Source organism: Girardinichthys multiradiatus, chromosome Y (assembly GCF_021462225.1).
Source record: "Girardinichthys multiradiatus isolate DD_20200921_A chromosome Y, DD_fGirMul_XY1, whole genome shotgun sequence".
In the NCBI taxonomy this organism is placed as follows: domain Eukaryota; kingdom Metazoa; phylum Chordata; class Actinopteri; order Cyprinodontiformes; family Goodeidae; genus Girardinichthys; species Girardinichthys multiradiatus.
In genome coordinates this window covers 12,745,369-12,761,875 of record NC_061818.1, presented here as the reverse complement: position 1 = coordinate 12,761,875, position 16,507 = coordinate 12,745,369, and the positions used below count along the sequence as shown (strand labels likewise).

Genomic DNA, 16,507 nt, shown 5'->3' with positions numbered 1-16,507 from the left:
CTGCATATCACCCTAAATATATTATCCTTGCTGTGAAACATGGTAGTGGTAGAATCATGCTGTGGGGTGGAAGGGTCAAACTGGATGGGATGATGGATGGAGCTAAATACAGGGTGATACTGGACAGATCTTGAAAAGAAAACCTGTTAGAAACTAAAAAAGACTTGAGATGGAAGTTCACCTTCCAGTATGACTCTAAACATACAGTGGAAACCACAATGAATAGTTTGGATTGAAGCATATACATCTAATTGAGAATCTGTGGTAAGAATTAAAGATTGGTGTTAAGAGACATTCCCCATACAATGTGACGTTTGATGGGATCCTCATTTTAAATGCCCTAAAACTAAACCCAATTCCTAGTCTTCTGGTTCATGATAAATGTAGATAACAGGATGTAAAACAGGCTAACCAAAAGTTGGAAACAAGGAGGAGTTTTAGACTAAGCAGGACTCCAGTCTGCTGCGCACGGCTCACCTGCAGCCTGCGACGCCTTATTATTCCCGAGTCATCCATGGCGAAATGAAATGAGCAGGGGTTCACCTTACTAAATCAATCCTTTGACCCTTAACTGATATGTTCCTTTGAGAAAGCAGGGCGTCAGCATCCGATCTGCCCGAACCAACGGCGGGGGAGTCCTGACGCACTCCGAACGAGACCAGGGTCACGTAGAGGAAATCCGCGGGTACACGCACATATCAAGCGATGCCATTCTCTCTCTGTCTCTAGTAGAAAACAAATATCTCCTAACAAAGCGACAATGCAGACCCCTTCGGCTTAGTTTGCGATCTGCGCCCTGTCTCCTTTCTGCAGACTGACACGCTGCCCTCTACGCGCTCAGAGATCCTTCTGTTCTCGGAGCATCCTTGACATCTTGCCAGAAGGTCTGCGGGCTTTGGTGCTGTCCAGCTGGGCGTCAGAAAGGCCTCCACGGTCCCCTCACAATAAACACACAGTTTTCACGTAGGATCGTCCGAATCAAAGTTCATCCGCTTTTCTTTTATCAGAGCCAACGATGTGCCAGCGAGTCTTCACCTCTGAACACAAAGAGCGACATGTCCAAAGCGAAAACAGTTCTAACTCATTAAGAAAGCATCGTATAGGAGCTTCACTGCTTGCTCTCACTGAGCTCCTCCGCTGGGCTGCTGCTGATTCGCTGCAGCTCTGCTTGTTTTCTCCCGTACACATTTAGCGCCTCCTCCTACAAACACATATTCAGTTCACTCTCTTCTTTCATTCATTCCCAGTTTTTTTTTTTTTTTTCATCTTAACTTCTTGGGAAACAGATGCAGCGACCAAAGCGAAAAGCAATAATGCGATATCTCTAATGTTCCCTGGGATTCCCTCTCGCCCCTCCTCCTCCTCTGTTTCGGAGCAGTAGAAGGGTTCTCCTTCATTGAATATGGTGAAAACCCAGCCTTCATCCCACTCACACACAGCACTATGGGGCTTTAGCTAGCTGTAAGGGCATGCAGATGATCTGCTGATTGGTTTGTATAATATTGTCAGAGGAAAAGTAAAAACCTGGACACAACTAAATATCTGGTCTGACATTCAGCACCATAGACAGCGGTAGATGATTAGCACGGCAGCAAGAATCCTGCTTTTTACACATGACAGACAGCTTTGTTGCCGAAAATATTACGGTGCTGATTGACACTATAGTACCTTGCAAAATTATTAACACCCCCTTGAATCTTTTCACATTTTGCCACGTTGCAACCTCAAACTTCAATGGATTTTAGTGGGATTTTATGTGATATACCATAAAATGCGTAGATGTGAAGAGGACAGAATAAAATGGTTCATGGTTTCGCAAGTTTAAAAAATAAAAGTTTGAAAAGTGTGGATTCCATTTAGTTTCCCATGAGGTCCCCTGTCTCTAATAAAGAAAAGTGTTCCCAAAGTATGATGCTGCCACCACTGTGTTTCATGGTAGAGATGAGAGAGTGTTCGGTGTGAAATGAAATATAAGTTTTTGTATCAAACATATTGTTTTTCTCGTAGGTGAGACAGTAACTTCCCTCTTTCATAAAGGCCAGATTTACTAAGTGCATGACAATTAGTGGTCCTGTTAACATTTTCTACCAACTGAGAAATGTGAATACTTTTATTGTTTTTCCTTATGTGTTTTAGTCCATCACTTTCCTTCAAAAGTGTCATAATTCGAAGAGTTATGTTTTTCTAATTTACTTAGAGCCCAGTTAACCATACAGTCATGTTTTTAGACTTGCTGGAGATTAGGACTTTCACACAGCTTTGATGCAACATATGGTTCGGCCTGCCCACACAGCAATGACCTCATCAGTACCAGACTGCAGGAGATCTGCAGGGGATCATCCAAGAAGCTGAAAACAGCCCATGCTGACCAATCTGGGAAGTGACAAGAAAGATTGTTGTTGTTGTTGATGTGTTCAAACAGCAAGCTTATTTATGCTTTGTTGTTATGGTGGTGTTTGCATACCTGACGTCAATGTAAAGGATATTATGGATATTAAGACAATGTATAATATATTATTTTTAATAAAAACATTTAGACACAAGATAAAGTTTTTAGTTTCAACCACAATACTCAAATATATTTCATTGGAATTTGTTGTGATACTGAATTTATTTTTTTTTTCATTACAGAGCAGCTCAAGCCAAGTTGGACTGAAAGGAGAGAATCTATCAACTTATTTTTTTCAAGTCTTGCCAAAGATTTTTAACTGGATTTAGTTGAATTTAACTTTGACACATTACAATGCTTTGACCTAAACAACCTCCTGGTTGCTCTTGCTGCATGGTTTGGATTGTTCAATTGCTGGAAGGTGAACTTCTGCTCCAGTCTCAAGATTTATGTTGCCTCCAGTTGGTTTTCTTAGTGTATTTAGCTTCATTACCCTATCCATCAACTCTGGCCAGCCTTCCTGTGTCTACTGAAGGAAAAACATCCCCATAGCATGATACTGCCACCAACATTTTTCATGAATAATGATTGCATACATGACTACAAAAATTAAGTTCCCCTTTGGTGATTTCAAAGGATTTAGAAGGGAAGGTAGCAGCTGATAACTGCAAATCAAACAAACCTTATCAACTGATCACCACGGTAGAAAATAAGCTTTGTCAGTTGGTCAAGAGCATCTAAGTGTGTTGACACAATGGCAAGGCTAAAAGGCAATAACCTGCGGGAAGCAACTGCAAACATTAATAGGATTCAGTTTTCATGTTAAATGTTAAAAGTCATGACTGTTTAACTACAAAAAAGATTTAAAAGGGATGGTTAACAGGGAAGGATTGCCAGGAGAAAGTTTATAGTTCTTCATAAAAAGAATAGATTTAAGATTCACCATGGTGCATTTGAATTAACTACAAGACTTGGTCTGATCTGTTCAAAGGTACAGATGTGTGCCTATAATGCACAGCCGCATGTTTCAGGCAAACCAAGCAGGATACATCAGCATATAACACTCAAACCAACTTTTAATCATGGAAGTGAAGGTGTGATGCTTTTGGATTGTTTTGCAACGGACCTGGACACCTTGCAGTCATTGAAAAGACTAAACTACTAGTTATACTAAGTTATTATTTCACAATTGGCATACCCTTATATTTAAATGTATATTTCAGTCTCATTATTAAAACATATTACTTTCCTGATCTGAAAGAGCAAATTCTCTTTTTCAACAAGCTTTACTTATTAGACAAAAATGAGAGAAATAAATTATAAAATATATTTATTCTCAAAATCGTAATATTAACATTTTAATTATTTAACTGGATCTAGTCAGTAAAGGAGTCACAAATTTGCTTTGTAGTAACAATATTAATATTTTTCAATGATTAATCAACAACAACAACAACAAAAAAACACTTAACAAACATAAACTGTAACTTCTTAAAGGGAAATTCTGAAAGGAACTAACAATGAAGGTTCAGAGTGCCAGTAGCTAATTAAAGATGTATCTTTATCAAAATACTTGTCTTTCTGGCTTTGAAAGGTAAACTCAAAGTTTACCTTTCAATGCATAGTTTGAATTTCTATATATCTGTCTTTAATCTAGAGGACGTTCTGAGAGCAAAAATAGAAACATTCGGAACAAGAAAAACCTTTAAAGCCTGACAGTTTCTGACTCCAGAACTAGAGTTCTTCCAGATGGATCAGACAACTCTTTACTTTTTTGGAATCAACTTACCTCTAAGTGTCATCAGTTCTTGGCCCTCCTTCTTTCATCTGAAAGAATTGTCAGCGTTTCAGCTTCCAAGCTGTTCGGTCTCCCCAAGGAGGTCACTCTGATTCTTTAGTGTAAAGTTTGGATATCTCGGTGGTTCCTTGCTTTAAATTCACAATTATGACCAGCTCAATCTGGCTAAATAAGTTCTATTGTGTCTCTAACACTGGTGCATGAAGGCACAAATAAAACTACTGGAACTTCACTTGGTGCTGGTTCTGTGTGTCCATCAGTCAGTCCATCATAGTGTCGCAGTCTTTTTCCACAATGACTCAGCAGGGAGAGCTCACAGACATTCCCCTATTGTAATATCATCAGGGGTGGGGGAGTGTAGTACACGTGTATTCATTTCAGATCTTGTCTTAACTAAAGCAATGTGTCAAATTAAAGACATCACTGACTGAACAAGATCATTCATTATTTTGCAGGTATTGACATGCATCTAAATAAGCACTTTCACATTACAGCCTTATAGAAATTGCATTTTGACAACCTCAATAAAAGGAAATAAGAGGTGATTTCAGCTCAATGTGATGTTATGATAAAGGCCATTTGCATGGTCTGGGTCAATGTTTTTTAAGCATCTTTTAAATATCATTATTAATTTTAGGCCCTTTATCCCTTTCTCCTGTCCCGGTGTCCCTAAACAGAAACAATGTCCCGCATTTGACTGGGTCAAATTCTGATAATTTAATTATTATAATAGCTTTTTCAAAATGTAAAGAAAGCAGGGCTGTGGTCATCATCACAGAGCCGCATCAGCTGTCAATCAAAATACGCAGCAGCATCCCATGTCATGACCAACCTGCGCACCACGATGGTAGTAAAATAAAACTTATATAGCTTACATCTGTATGCAGAATATAATGGAAAGTATGTAAAGAAAAAGAAAATGCATCTACAACAAAGATTGAGAAACAGCTCATAACTGGGTGAGGCCAGTGAAAGTTGATCTCTGAGGGTTTTTATGATGTTTGTCAAAGTTATTTTTCAATTTCACACGGAGGCGAGCACAATGTGGAGCAACACTGTAAAAGTGAGTCGCACAAGAAACGCACAGCTGAAAAAGCCGCCTGCTGATCTATAGACTCACTTTAACTCAAACCCAGAGATGACTGCCAGACAGACAAGGTAACAGCAGCCAACATTACCAGTGTTAAACTTTAACTTTAAGCTTGTAAAATTTTCTTCAAACTTGTGCTAATTCATTGTTTTGTACTAACAGGCAAAGCAGAGATTGATTAATTTAATGTGAGATCTTTGTTAAATAAAAATTAATGACATCATAATAGTGTTGGTAATGTGTCCCACAACGTTCCTTAATAAGCATCCTTGTTGTCCTGCATTCGCTTTTTTGATAACTAGTCAACAGGACAATGCTTCAGAACACACACAACAGCAAATCTCCAACACAATCCATAAAAAGAAAAAGAAGCAAAGTGTTGGAAAGTGTCAAAGTCCAAGGTCTGATTAAATTATTTTGCTGGTTGTTGGATGGGTGCAAAAACTTGTTATCACTCATGTAAAAACCTTGTGTTGCAAGGCACCTGCACTATGCCTTCCTCCCTGTGTGTGTGAGATCATTGTTATCTCTGTGTGAACCAGCCTCCTTTCCGTCTCACACACATACACCCTGTCTGAACTGTCTGTTGAACTGTGCATATAAATAAAGAGATAGGGTGTCAAAACTTTGTAGTTTCACTGCAAAGTGGGCTACCCTTGTCACAAGTAACTATGACTGTATCGTTCTTACCTCTGAGTTGACTAAATAATACCTAACATTTATTGGTCCTTCGAGCCGGATTAATTCAATAACCTTATTTCTCTTTGCTTTAACAGTGACTCTGGGATCCGTGGGGGAAGCCTGACGTCGAGCGAAGCACCGCTGCACAGCCTCCTTTAGCCGGAGTGGCTGAAAGTCCCGGTGTGTGTGAATTCACACCTGGCCAGTGGTTTATTGCCTTCCTCTGCGCGGGGTGACTCTCACAGGGTCCAGAGAGTCACCAAGAAGTCAACTCCGAGGTGAGACAGTTTTAAAATACAGTTCATAGGAAAAGTACTTAACAGTCGTTGGTAGTGCGTCGCCGGTAAGGACGCTGCATTCGAATGGTTTTATTCCACCGTGAAAGGGATAGTGACAAATTAAGGTAGGGCCCCTCCAAGAAGGGGGCCAAATAAAACGACTAAGGGTTATTCCCCTGCGAGGGAATGGAATAAGCGCTATACAAGTAAAAAGAACGGAGTAAATTGAGCTCATAAAATAACACCAAGTTAACTTAGAAAAATTACAAGGTACCTGAAACTAACTGTGTGACTGTGTTGTGTGTGTATATGGAGGACTAAGCATTTTAATAGAATCAGCAGGATTCTGCTAGTCCTGTGTTTTCTTTTGCTCAGATTAAAACTACGTACTGGTGACTTTGGAGATTCAGGTCGGATTTCATTCCAGAAAATTAACACCGCTGCGAATTAGTTGCAGTAGAAGGGCGTGTTAATGTCCTCTCCTTAAAGTCTCATGCCAGTGACCTTTTATCTGGGACATTTATACTACAATTAAACTAACATAAAACATAATGGGGAAGAAACTAAGTAAACTAATTGACTTAGAAGGGGAGGTAAAGTTTATGGAGAACTATGTAAAAGGAGCAGGTATGATCTGTCATAGATGGAATAAAAAATAAAAAACATGGGTTTTTGGGCAAATTAGATACAAAGGATGTCTTAAAATTACAAGGGGATCTAAAATTAGCAATAATGAAAACTAAAAAGAGAAAAATAACAAAGAACAATGGGGGAAGAACAGAGAAAAATCTCTGATTTAACAGAAATATGTACACGATGGCATAAAAATACGGATTTTCAGGTAACTTAATTATCACTGAAATCCTAAAACTACACGGGGATCTTAAACTGGAGATTATGCATTCAAAAGATTCAAGAGACAATAAAAAACCTTGCCAGATTATAATTTCAAAGGGGACTTTTCAGTCCCTGAGTGCTCACAGTTGATAAACAGATTAAAACAAAAAGATGAATAAAAAAAAACAACAATAAGAGCAGCTTTTAACTGACATAGCCATAATACTGAGGCCTTAAGAAAAGCACAGGAAAAAACTTTCAGCTTAACTGAAAACAAATAAAGGGGGCGGACTGCCACCCATCCCAGTTTAGAATACCAAGGTAGCCCCAAATTATAAAGACTAAGAGGTGGTTTTAGAGGACGTGGTAAAAGAAGTTAAAAGAGGAGGTGACAATGTGGACAACATGGAAACTGTCCAACTGGACAACCCAGTGAACAATGACTAGAGAAGAGAGAACAGAATGTTGTTAAAGAAGTAATCTGAGAGTAAAATATTTTGTAGGCAAGCATTAGTGAGAAACAGGTGCTTTAAAAATCATTCTATGGTGTTATACTACCAACAATATCATGATAAAATGCAAAAGATTCATTTTACAGGGAAATAATTCCATATTTGGCTCAGATTGTGTGCATTCTTGATTTTTCCTCTTTGAGAGAAGTTCAATTTCAGCTCTGTGAAACGACCTTGACAAAGAGATGCAGCTGCCTGAAAACAAAGATAAAACTTCTGCAAACAGCAGAAGCCTGTCTCTGCTGAAAGGTCTGAAAAAAATTGTAACTCTACCTCTGCATGTGTCAAACTCAAGGTCCGCGGGCCAAAACCGGACCCCAGAAGTTTAGTGATTCTCTAGAAGTAGAGCCTTTTAATATGGTGATTGTGTGCTTGAATGTTATTTTGTCAATCAATAAACAGTTTTGTTTACATTCTGCCACAATCTGCCTTTTGAAAATGTTTTGAATCTTGCTCTTTATGTATAAAAAAAAAAAAGAAAGAAAAGAAAAATTGGCTAAAGTCTGCAGACACAAAATGAACCTGGATTGAAGCTCTAACTAAGTTTATTTAATCTGAGATCTTCTCCAAATGCAACAGTATATGTCAGTCTACATGAGATACTAACAACTTCACCTACTGATATAATATAAAGATCTGATTGAATATGTGAAACAAACAATGATGAAAGTTTTTCAACAGGTGATGCTCATCCAGGAGAAAGACAGTGTTCCTAGGAAATGCAGCTCATTCATTAACAATCATTTTTTCTCCTATAGGTGGACGTTTTGCTGACTAATCATAGGATGGATCTATGAAACATTATGAGCACAGACCAAATGACCAAGGTTCTGACTGACTTATGAACCTCACTGACCTGACAATGATAACATGACACCCAACAGATAACACCTTTAATGTGGACCCACTAAGACCACCTTATTGATTCTTGGTGAATAAAAAAAAAAAAAAATTTGAAGCGTTCAAAACAGACCTTGTGGAAACAAAAGGGGTTATGAGGAAACAATGTGCATTTTAAGAATAATAGAAGTCAAATTATGTTAACATTTTTGCAAATAAAATGACTCTGACAGAGAAATAAGTAAGTAGTGTGTGAATGTGTGTGAATGGGAATGACTGATTTCATTGTAATGCATCTTTGATGGACCTTAAAAGCGCTAATAAAGGTCTGATGTTCTGATGATCTTTGCCAAATTTATATCTTAATAAGGTTTCCAGAATCTTTTTCAAAAAATCATTTAAAGATGGCAAAGGTTCTACCTCTACTGAAAATACTGATAACCATAAGAAAGTTCATAGACCCGTCTTCAATTTTTCCTAATTCTTTTACAAACAGGTTATTTAAACTTTCATGTGGCCAAATGTCTGTGTTTGACTTTCTGTTTTTGTGAAATAAATGTCTGTTTCATGTTATGTAAAAATTAGAGTCCTCAACATTACCATAATAATATTAGGTCAGTTCTCTATGGTAAAACAAAAAGATTTTAACAGATGTTTAGACTTTTTCCAGTCAGGTTCAAAATGATTGAATTAGACTCAAACTTAACATAAGATGAAATGAACCTTAACAGAATTACTGGACTGGACTGAAATAGATAAAACTTGAGTTAATTGAAACAAACTTTAGTTACTTGAACTAAATACAAAGCTGACTGAAACTGTATGTTGTATCTATAAAACTGGGTAAGATAAACTAAGATTATAAGATATAATATGCCCTTCATTTTTTGTGTTCATCAGTGAGTGAGTTTTTATTTTTTATTTTTAATAAGAACTAAACCAAGCATTATTTATAATAATAGCAACTACCAAAAATAGTGATCTCATTTTTAAATGTAATAAGGACTTACTTTATAAAATATAATAAAAAAGAATAATAAGAATTTGGAAAAACAGAGGCTTTAAACCTCTGCAGGAACAGCACTGACGCTGTCAAAGGTAGATCCTAATACAGGAATCTGGAAGCTCATTCTGGCGTGGACAGTCAAAGTCCATCCAAGGATACATTTAGATGAGGCAGAGGGACAAATACAGGGCTTAGCTGAGAGCAACATGCATCCTGCCCTAGCTGCTGTCCCACCTGAACTGTGGTCCCAATCATCAACTGATGTAGGACTTATAAAGGGGTTCCCACCATACAAGGTTAAACTAATATCTGAAAAAAGGCCATCAGTCCGCCAATACCCCTTAAAGCCAGAAGCTGAAGAAGATACTAAGCCAGTAATACAAGATATGTTGAAGTCAGGAATATTAAGAGAAGCACCTGACGCTACATGCAAGACATATCACACTGACATCACTATTATTATCACAGCCAAACATAACTCTAAAAAGATGTGCCCTTTAAATCCAAGTACTCTAATACCTACTGCAGAAGATGGAAAACCACATTCTTATAAAGCAAAAGTTGAAGAAGACACCAAACCCAGACAAGACATTTCTCAAATCCTTATACCAGATTCATGTGTTGTGTTTGTAGATGGCTCAGCATCTAAAGATGAATATGGAAAGAATAGAGCTGGTTATGCAGTAACAACCATCGATAGGATAATAGAAGCTAAATCTCTACCCAATACATGCTCAGCCCAAACAGCAGAATTATATGCTGTAGTAAGAGCATGTGAATTACATGAGGGACAAATACTTACTATATACACAGACAGCCAATACGTTTTCGGATCAGTACATCACCATGCTAAGATTTGGCAAAATAGAGGTTTTAAAACATCATCAGGGACAGAACTAACTCATTTCAACCTATTAAAGAGAAAATGTCAGATCTGCTATTTATAGACACAGACGTGCTGAAAGACGCCCAACAGTCAGCAACCAAGACAGAAATAAAGGCCTGGCTAAAGAGAGGAGCACAGAAAAAAGATGACATCTATCAGATAGAAGATAAACAAATCCTCCCAAAAAAGTTATACAACACAGCGGCTACAGTGACACATTGGGAAGACCCACGTGTCAAGGGGGGAATATGTCACATCTGGTAAAGCATTAATGCTACACTATAAATATTTCTGACTATGCAAATCATTTTTGCAGATCATGCATAATTTGTTGCAAACACGGGGGAAGAAATATTGCCTAGTTGTAATAGATGAACCTAGTGACACATTTCTTCCCCACATATGGTATCCCACAGATTATAAGGTCAGATAATGGAACTCATTTTGTAAATAAATTAATAGATCTAAGTTCTAATGCATTAGGGTTTCAGTTAAAGATTAAGGAAAACAATGGAAGAAACAGGGAGGTCATGGCCCGGATGCCTATCCCTGGTTAAATTATGGATGAGAATAACTCCAAATCAAACTGGTCTTACTCCATTTGCCACCTACTGTACATCATTGTATAACTCCACCCACTATATTCTGAGTCTGAGATCACGTGACACCAAGTTGCTGATGTGGATTTGTATTCTCAAAGAAATAGTACATGGCAGACCGTTTTCTCTGCCCTCTGACATGAATGAAATAGAGAAAGCACAACAGGAACCTTCATTAGCTGAGTGGATGAATAAAATGTTGCAGACAAAAGAAGAACAAATGTCCAGTGGTCTGCCGATAATCTCTGCTCCTATCCCACAGAATGAGGCCTGGAGACCTGGTCCTGATTAAGACACTCCACCGGAAGGATTGGAGCACTCCTTGGTGGAAAGGGCCGTTTCAAGTGCTCCTGACAACGCCCACAGCTCTGAAAATAGCAGAGAGGCCTTCCTGGATCCATAAAAGCCACTGTAAGCCAGTTTTGCCGTTACAGGAGCCAAACCAACCGACGGGGTAGCAGAGGAAGTCCGGGTTCAAAGATGGCCCAGCGTCTCAAACCGGTGAAGAAAACAGCTGATCTGCGCCCAATTATAAAATGGCTCTCTGTAACTTGTGGACAGGACTGATAAGCCTGAGCTTAATTCTGGTAGCAGGACTCTTTCTCTATCTAAAGCAGGATCCACAGGAGGTGATACCGAACCAGAAGAGATGGACATCAGACGGGACCCATCTCAGACCACTGACGGAAAGACATGACGCACATCCATTCCTACAGAATTTCTGGTATTGTTCATGGTGGCATATGCAACACTGAACTAAGTAGAAATACACAAAAATGAAGGGGACGATTATGATGACATGTTGTAAATAAATCACATCAAAAGCCTGAGTGTACTCATACATTGTATTTCATAAAATGACCTCACAGCAGAAAATCGGAAGAAGTTGTTGCTTAAGTGAAATGAGAAAAAGTACAATGATGACATAAACAGGGCAGATTTTTTAATTCTTTTATTTTTATGATTTCAAGTATTATTCTTTTATTTTTATGATTTCAAGTATTATTCTTTTATTTTTATGATTTCAAGTATCATTCTTTTATTTTTATGATTTCAAGTATCATTATTTTATTTTTATGATTTCAAGTATCATTATTTTATTTTTATGATTTCAAGTATTAATCAACATTTAACTTTTAATGGTCGCCGAGGGCGGCGGGGCCGTATGAGTATTTCCCACAAATATAATCTGTTTACCGTCCGTGGGTTTTCGCTCATACAAAGTATTTTTCTTACTCGTTTTTATATTAAATGTTTTTACTTGTGATAAAAGGAGGGACTGTTGGATGGGTGCAAAAACTTGTTATCACTCATGTAAAAACCTTGGGTTGCAAGGCACCTGCACTATGCCTTCCTCCCTGTGTGTGTGAGATCATTGTTATCTCTGTGTGAACCAGCCTCCTTTCCGTCTCACACACACACACCCTGTCTGAACTGTCTGTTGAACTGTGTATATAAATAAAGAGATAGGGTGTCAAAACTTTGTAGTTTCACTGCAAAGTGGGCTACCCTTGTCACAAGTAACTCTGACTGTATCGTTCTTACCTCTGAGTTGACTAAATAATACCTAACACTGGTCCTCTAATAGAGCTATGCAGAAACAAATGAACTGAGGCGATGTTTTGAAGAAGAGTGGGCAAAAAATCCTTCGTAAAGATGTGAGGGACTGATCAGGTCATACAAAAAGTGACTACTTTAAGCTATTGCTGTTAAGGGTAAAGATATTCAATCATGGGTGTGTACTTTTTCCACAAACACCATTTTCACTTCGGTTCAATCTTTAATTGAGAAGATATAATATTTAATATAATCTTGTAAGACCCTAAAATTCAAAGTGGGTGTACTTTCTTTTCACCTTGACTGTTTTTTGTATCTAGGATTTTTGTTAAAGAAAAATGTAAAAATAAAAAAGCGTTTCCAAATCATTGTTGTTATAAAATCTCAGTGCTGAAATCTAAAAACTTCCTCTGCGCTACGTAAGTTGAAACTTTCTGATATCGAGCCAGGAAAAACACCCCCAGTAAGCAGGCTGTTTTTTAGCTGGATTAAATGGATCTGTTGGGCCGTTTGGCTGGCAGTCAGAAGGCCGGATTGTCTCAATGATGATGGCAGTGGTTTGTTCTGCAGCTTGTATGTTGTGTAAACCCTGACAAACAGACAAAACTGTCCGCTCGCACCGTCAGGCCCCACTCATCCACACAAAGCCTTGTTGTCTTTGTGCTTCTGTTGTCTATGTCACATCTGTGAGCGATTTATGCGCTACGATGGACATGTTGGAGACATATCAGGAGACAGGAGCCTGCTGACTTCCAGGGTTCCTTTACTGTCTGGAAAAAAGTCAGGAATATTATTCAAGGATTTTCCAGATTTGGATAATAATAGAATAAGATAATAGTGTAAGGGAAAATATTTCTATTTCTAGACTTTATTCCCTATTCCATTCTCTAAAATGTAAAACAAGTTAGGATTTTTACTCTGGAAGTATGTATTATAATATATGAAAACATGTAGGAACTTTGGTTGTCTGCTGTGGCAACACTGCAGTGATTTTCATTGTAAGGAACATAAAGCAGGCGGAAGTCAGGTGGGGAACACAGCAGGGAGGTTTTTTTTAAAATGTGGCCCTGATAGTTGCTGTAGAATGAACTGCTTCTGCTGCTGAACACAAAGATCATGCTGCTCTCATATCCTCTTGCGTAATGAAACCCTAATCTTTTTGACTTTGGGAAAGCAACAGCTGCTCGGGTTGGTTAGGGACATGAGCTCATATCCACTAGTCCAACCAGTACACTGCAAGGAAATTCTTACTTCTCACATTAGTAGGAAATTAAAGGTTTTAGCTGGGATTGAGATCAGTGCTCCAATGCACAACTGTGTCTGAGTCCAGGTTCGGAGTTTTCAAAGATTTTCTAAAATTATGCAGAAATGTCCTGGTATAATGTGAGGTTTACTATCAGATGTGAAAAACAGCCCACCTGGTCCCAATAGGAGCAGGATGTGAGCAGATGGGAGCATGGAGGCTTTTTGGATCATGTCTCCCTCTCTTATCCAGCTCCACTATCAGCTGAAACAAGATGTACAGCTGCTGACCCTCAATGCACAAAGCGACATCACAACACATGATGCTACATGTTTGGTAAGCAGTGCAAAAAACACAGGGAAGCATTTGTTGAATGTAATGATCCTTTCATCAACATGAGAAACTACACTTTCGTTTGAAATACCAAATAGCTTATACGTTGACCAGCTAGTTTTTGTGTTGACAGATGATTGATTGACCAAACATGTAAGTGCAGCTTGGGATGTCTGCCTTAAATCTACAAACTACTGCATGCATATTAAAAGAGTCAGAAGCCAGAATACCTAAAAGCATTGAAAGTATGAAACAAAAGCAATATTCCAGACAGATTTTCTATTTTTTTTTTCTTTTAAAGCAGATAGGTAATTTTAAAACAACTTTCTGTAACAGAACAATCTTTGACCTAATGCAGGCAGTGGGAGACAGTAGAACTGGCAAAAATAACCTCACTCTTGGACAATGTCTCCCACACCATGCATTAAGCTGTTGGAGAACTGAACTGCTGCATCCTACAGGGGTTGGGACCACAGCCATTGGGACATGAAAGTCCAGTACGAACTTTTCTGGAACTTTCAAAATAAACCGCATTAACCTACTTCCAGCACAGCCAGGAAAAGGGGTAATAGTGGACTTTCCGTTATGTCACTGTTTTGAATAAAACCCCGCTTTTGCAAAGCTTCTGTCTCTTCCACACTGGTCCCCCGGCGGATCTGGAAGGAGGGACACAGCGCGCTAATGTCTCTTTGCTGGCAAACAGACATAACTCTTCAAACTGGATCAAAATAATATTTCCTTAAATATTATTTTACTATTTCCTTAATAATATTTCTTTAAATATTATTTTAATAAATAAAGGCAGCTAATTAAACACTGTTGAGAGTTGGTCATCCAGAAGGTTGGTTTTATTCAGCAAATCATAAAATATATATTTTAATAAATATTTTATCTGATCTTGCATTGTGAATGGTTGTCTAAACGTTTGCTCATTGTTGCCTAAGTTATTTCCAAGACTAACTTAACTTCACTTCCAGATTCTTCAAGATAATCCTTGGTTCTCAAACATAAACATTGCATGGTAGTATTGCATCACTCTTTTGGTCATGATTTCTAATCATCTTTAATCAACTTGTTTATATTGTACATAGTCCATTAGTCTTCATTATTCTTTAATTCTGCTTGGTAGTTTAGTTTGGGTTGTTTTAGCATAGTAAAGAGTTTGTTGATTGAAATATGTTTGACTTTGAGTTGACTTATTTTTGTTAATAAATTCTTGTATTTTAAGAAATTGTGTGAATTCATTCCATGTGTGTGCAGAGTTTATGCTGTTCAATAATGTCAGAGCTCGTCTCACACCTTTCTATTTTGTCCTAATACCATCGCCTTACTGGGCCGGTATTCACAGGACAACCCTTAACAGACCGAAATATTATTTGATAAAATATTAAAATAAGGGACAAAGAGGATTGGGTGGTGGACGAAGGTGGAGACCTCAGCGGCCCGATCCCCGGATGCTTAGGCTGGCTCTAGGGACGTGGAATGTCACCTCGCTGGGGGGGAAGGAGCCTGAGCTTGTGCGGGAGGTCGAGAGATATCGACTAGAAATAGTCGGGCTCGCCTCCACGCACAGCGTGGGCTCTAGAACCCATCTCCTTGAGAGGGGTTGGACTCTCTTCTACTCTGGAGTGGCCCAGGGGAGAGGCGGCGGGCTGGTGTGGGTTTGCTTGTTGCCCCCCAGCTCAGCCGTCTCGTGTTGGGGTTTACCCCAGTGGATGAGAGGGTCGTATCCCTGCGCCTTCGGGTTGGGGAGAGGTCTCTGACTATCATTTCAGCCTACGGGCCGAGTGGCAGTGCAGAGTACCCGGCCTTCTTGGCGTCCCTGTCGGGGGTGCTGAATAGTGCCCCTCCCGGGGACTCCATTATTCTGCTGGGGGACTTCAACGCCCACGTGGGGAACGACAGTGACACCTGAAGAGGTGTGATCGGGAGGAATGGCCTCCCCGATCTGAATCCGAGTGGTGTTTTGTTATTGGACTTCTGTGCTAGTCACGGATTGTCCATAACGAACACCATGTTCAAACATAAGGGTGTTCATCGGTGCACTTGGCACCAGGACACCCTAGGCAGGAGGTCGATGATCGACTTTATTGTCGTATCATCAGACCTTCGGCCGCATGTTTTGGACACTCGGGTGAAGAGAGGGGCTGAGCTGTCCACTGATCATCACCTGGTGGTGAGTTGGATCCGCTGGAGGAGGAGAAAGCCGGACAGACTCGGCAGGCCCAAGCGCATAGTGAGGGTCTGCTGGGAACGCCTGGCGGAGCCCTCAGCCAGGGATGTATTCAACTCCCACCTCCGGGAGAGCTTCGACCAGATCCCGGGGGATGTTGGAGACATAGAGTCCGAGTAGACCATGTTCTCCGCATCTATTGTCGATGCTGCTGCCCGTAGCTGCGGCCGTAAGGTCTGCGATGCCTGTTGCGACGGCATTCCCAGAACCCGGTGAGGGACACCG

At 39.4% G+C, this 16,507-nt stretch overlaps 1 protein-coding gene across 1 annotated transcript in view; it reads right to left on the bottom strand.

Moving 5' to 3' along the window:
- The window catches only part of LOC124863878 (microtubule-associated serine/threonine-protein kinase 1-like), a 97,913-nt gene extending 96,556 nt beyond the window's left edge, over positions 1 to 1,357 (bottom strand). The window contains exon 1 of the mRNA XM_047358417.1: positions 478 to 1,357. Coding sequence (XP_047214373.1) covers positions 478 to 516 — 39 coding nt within the window. The 5' untranslated portion in view covers positions 517 to 1,357. The remainder of the gene's footprint in view (positions 1 to 477) is intronic.
- Positions 1,358 to 16,507: the final 15,150 nt, after the last annotated feature.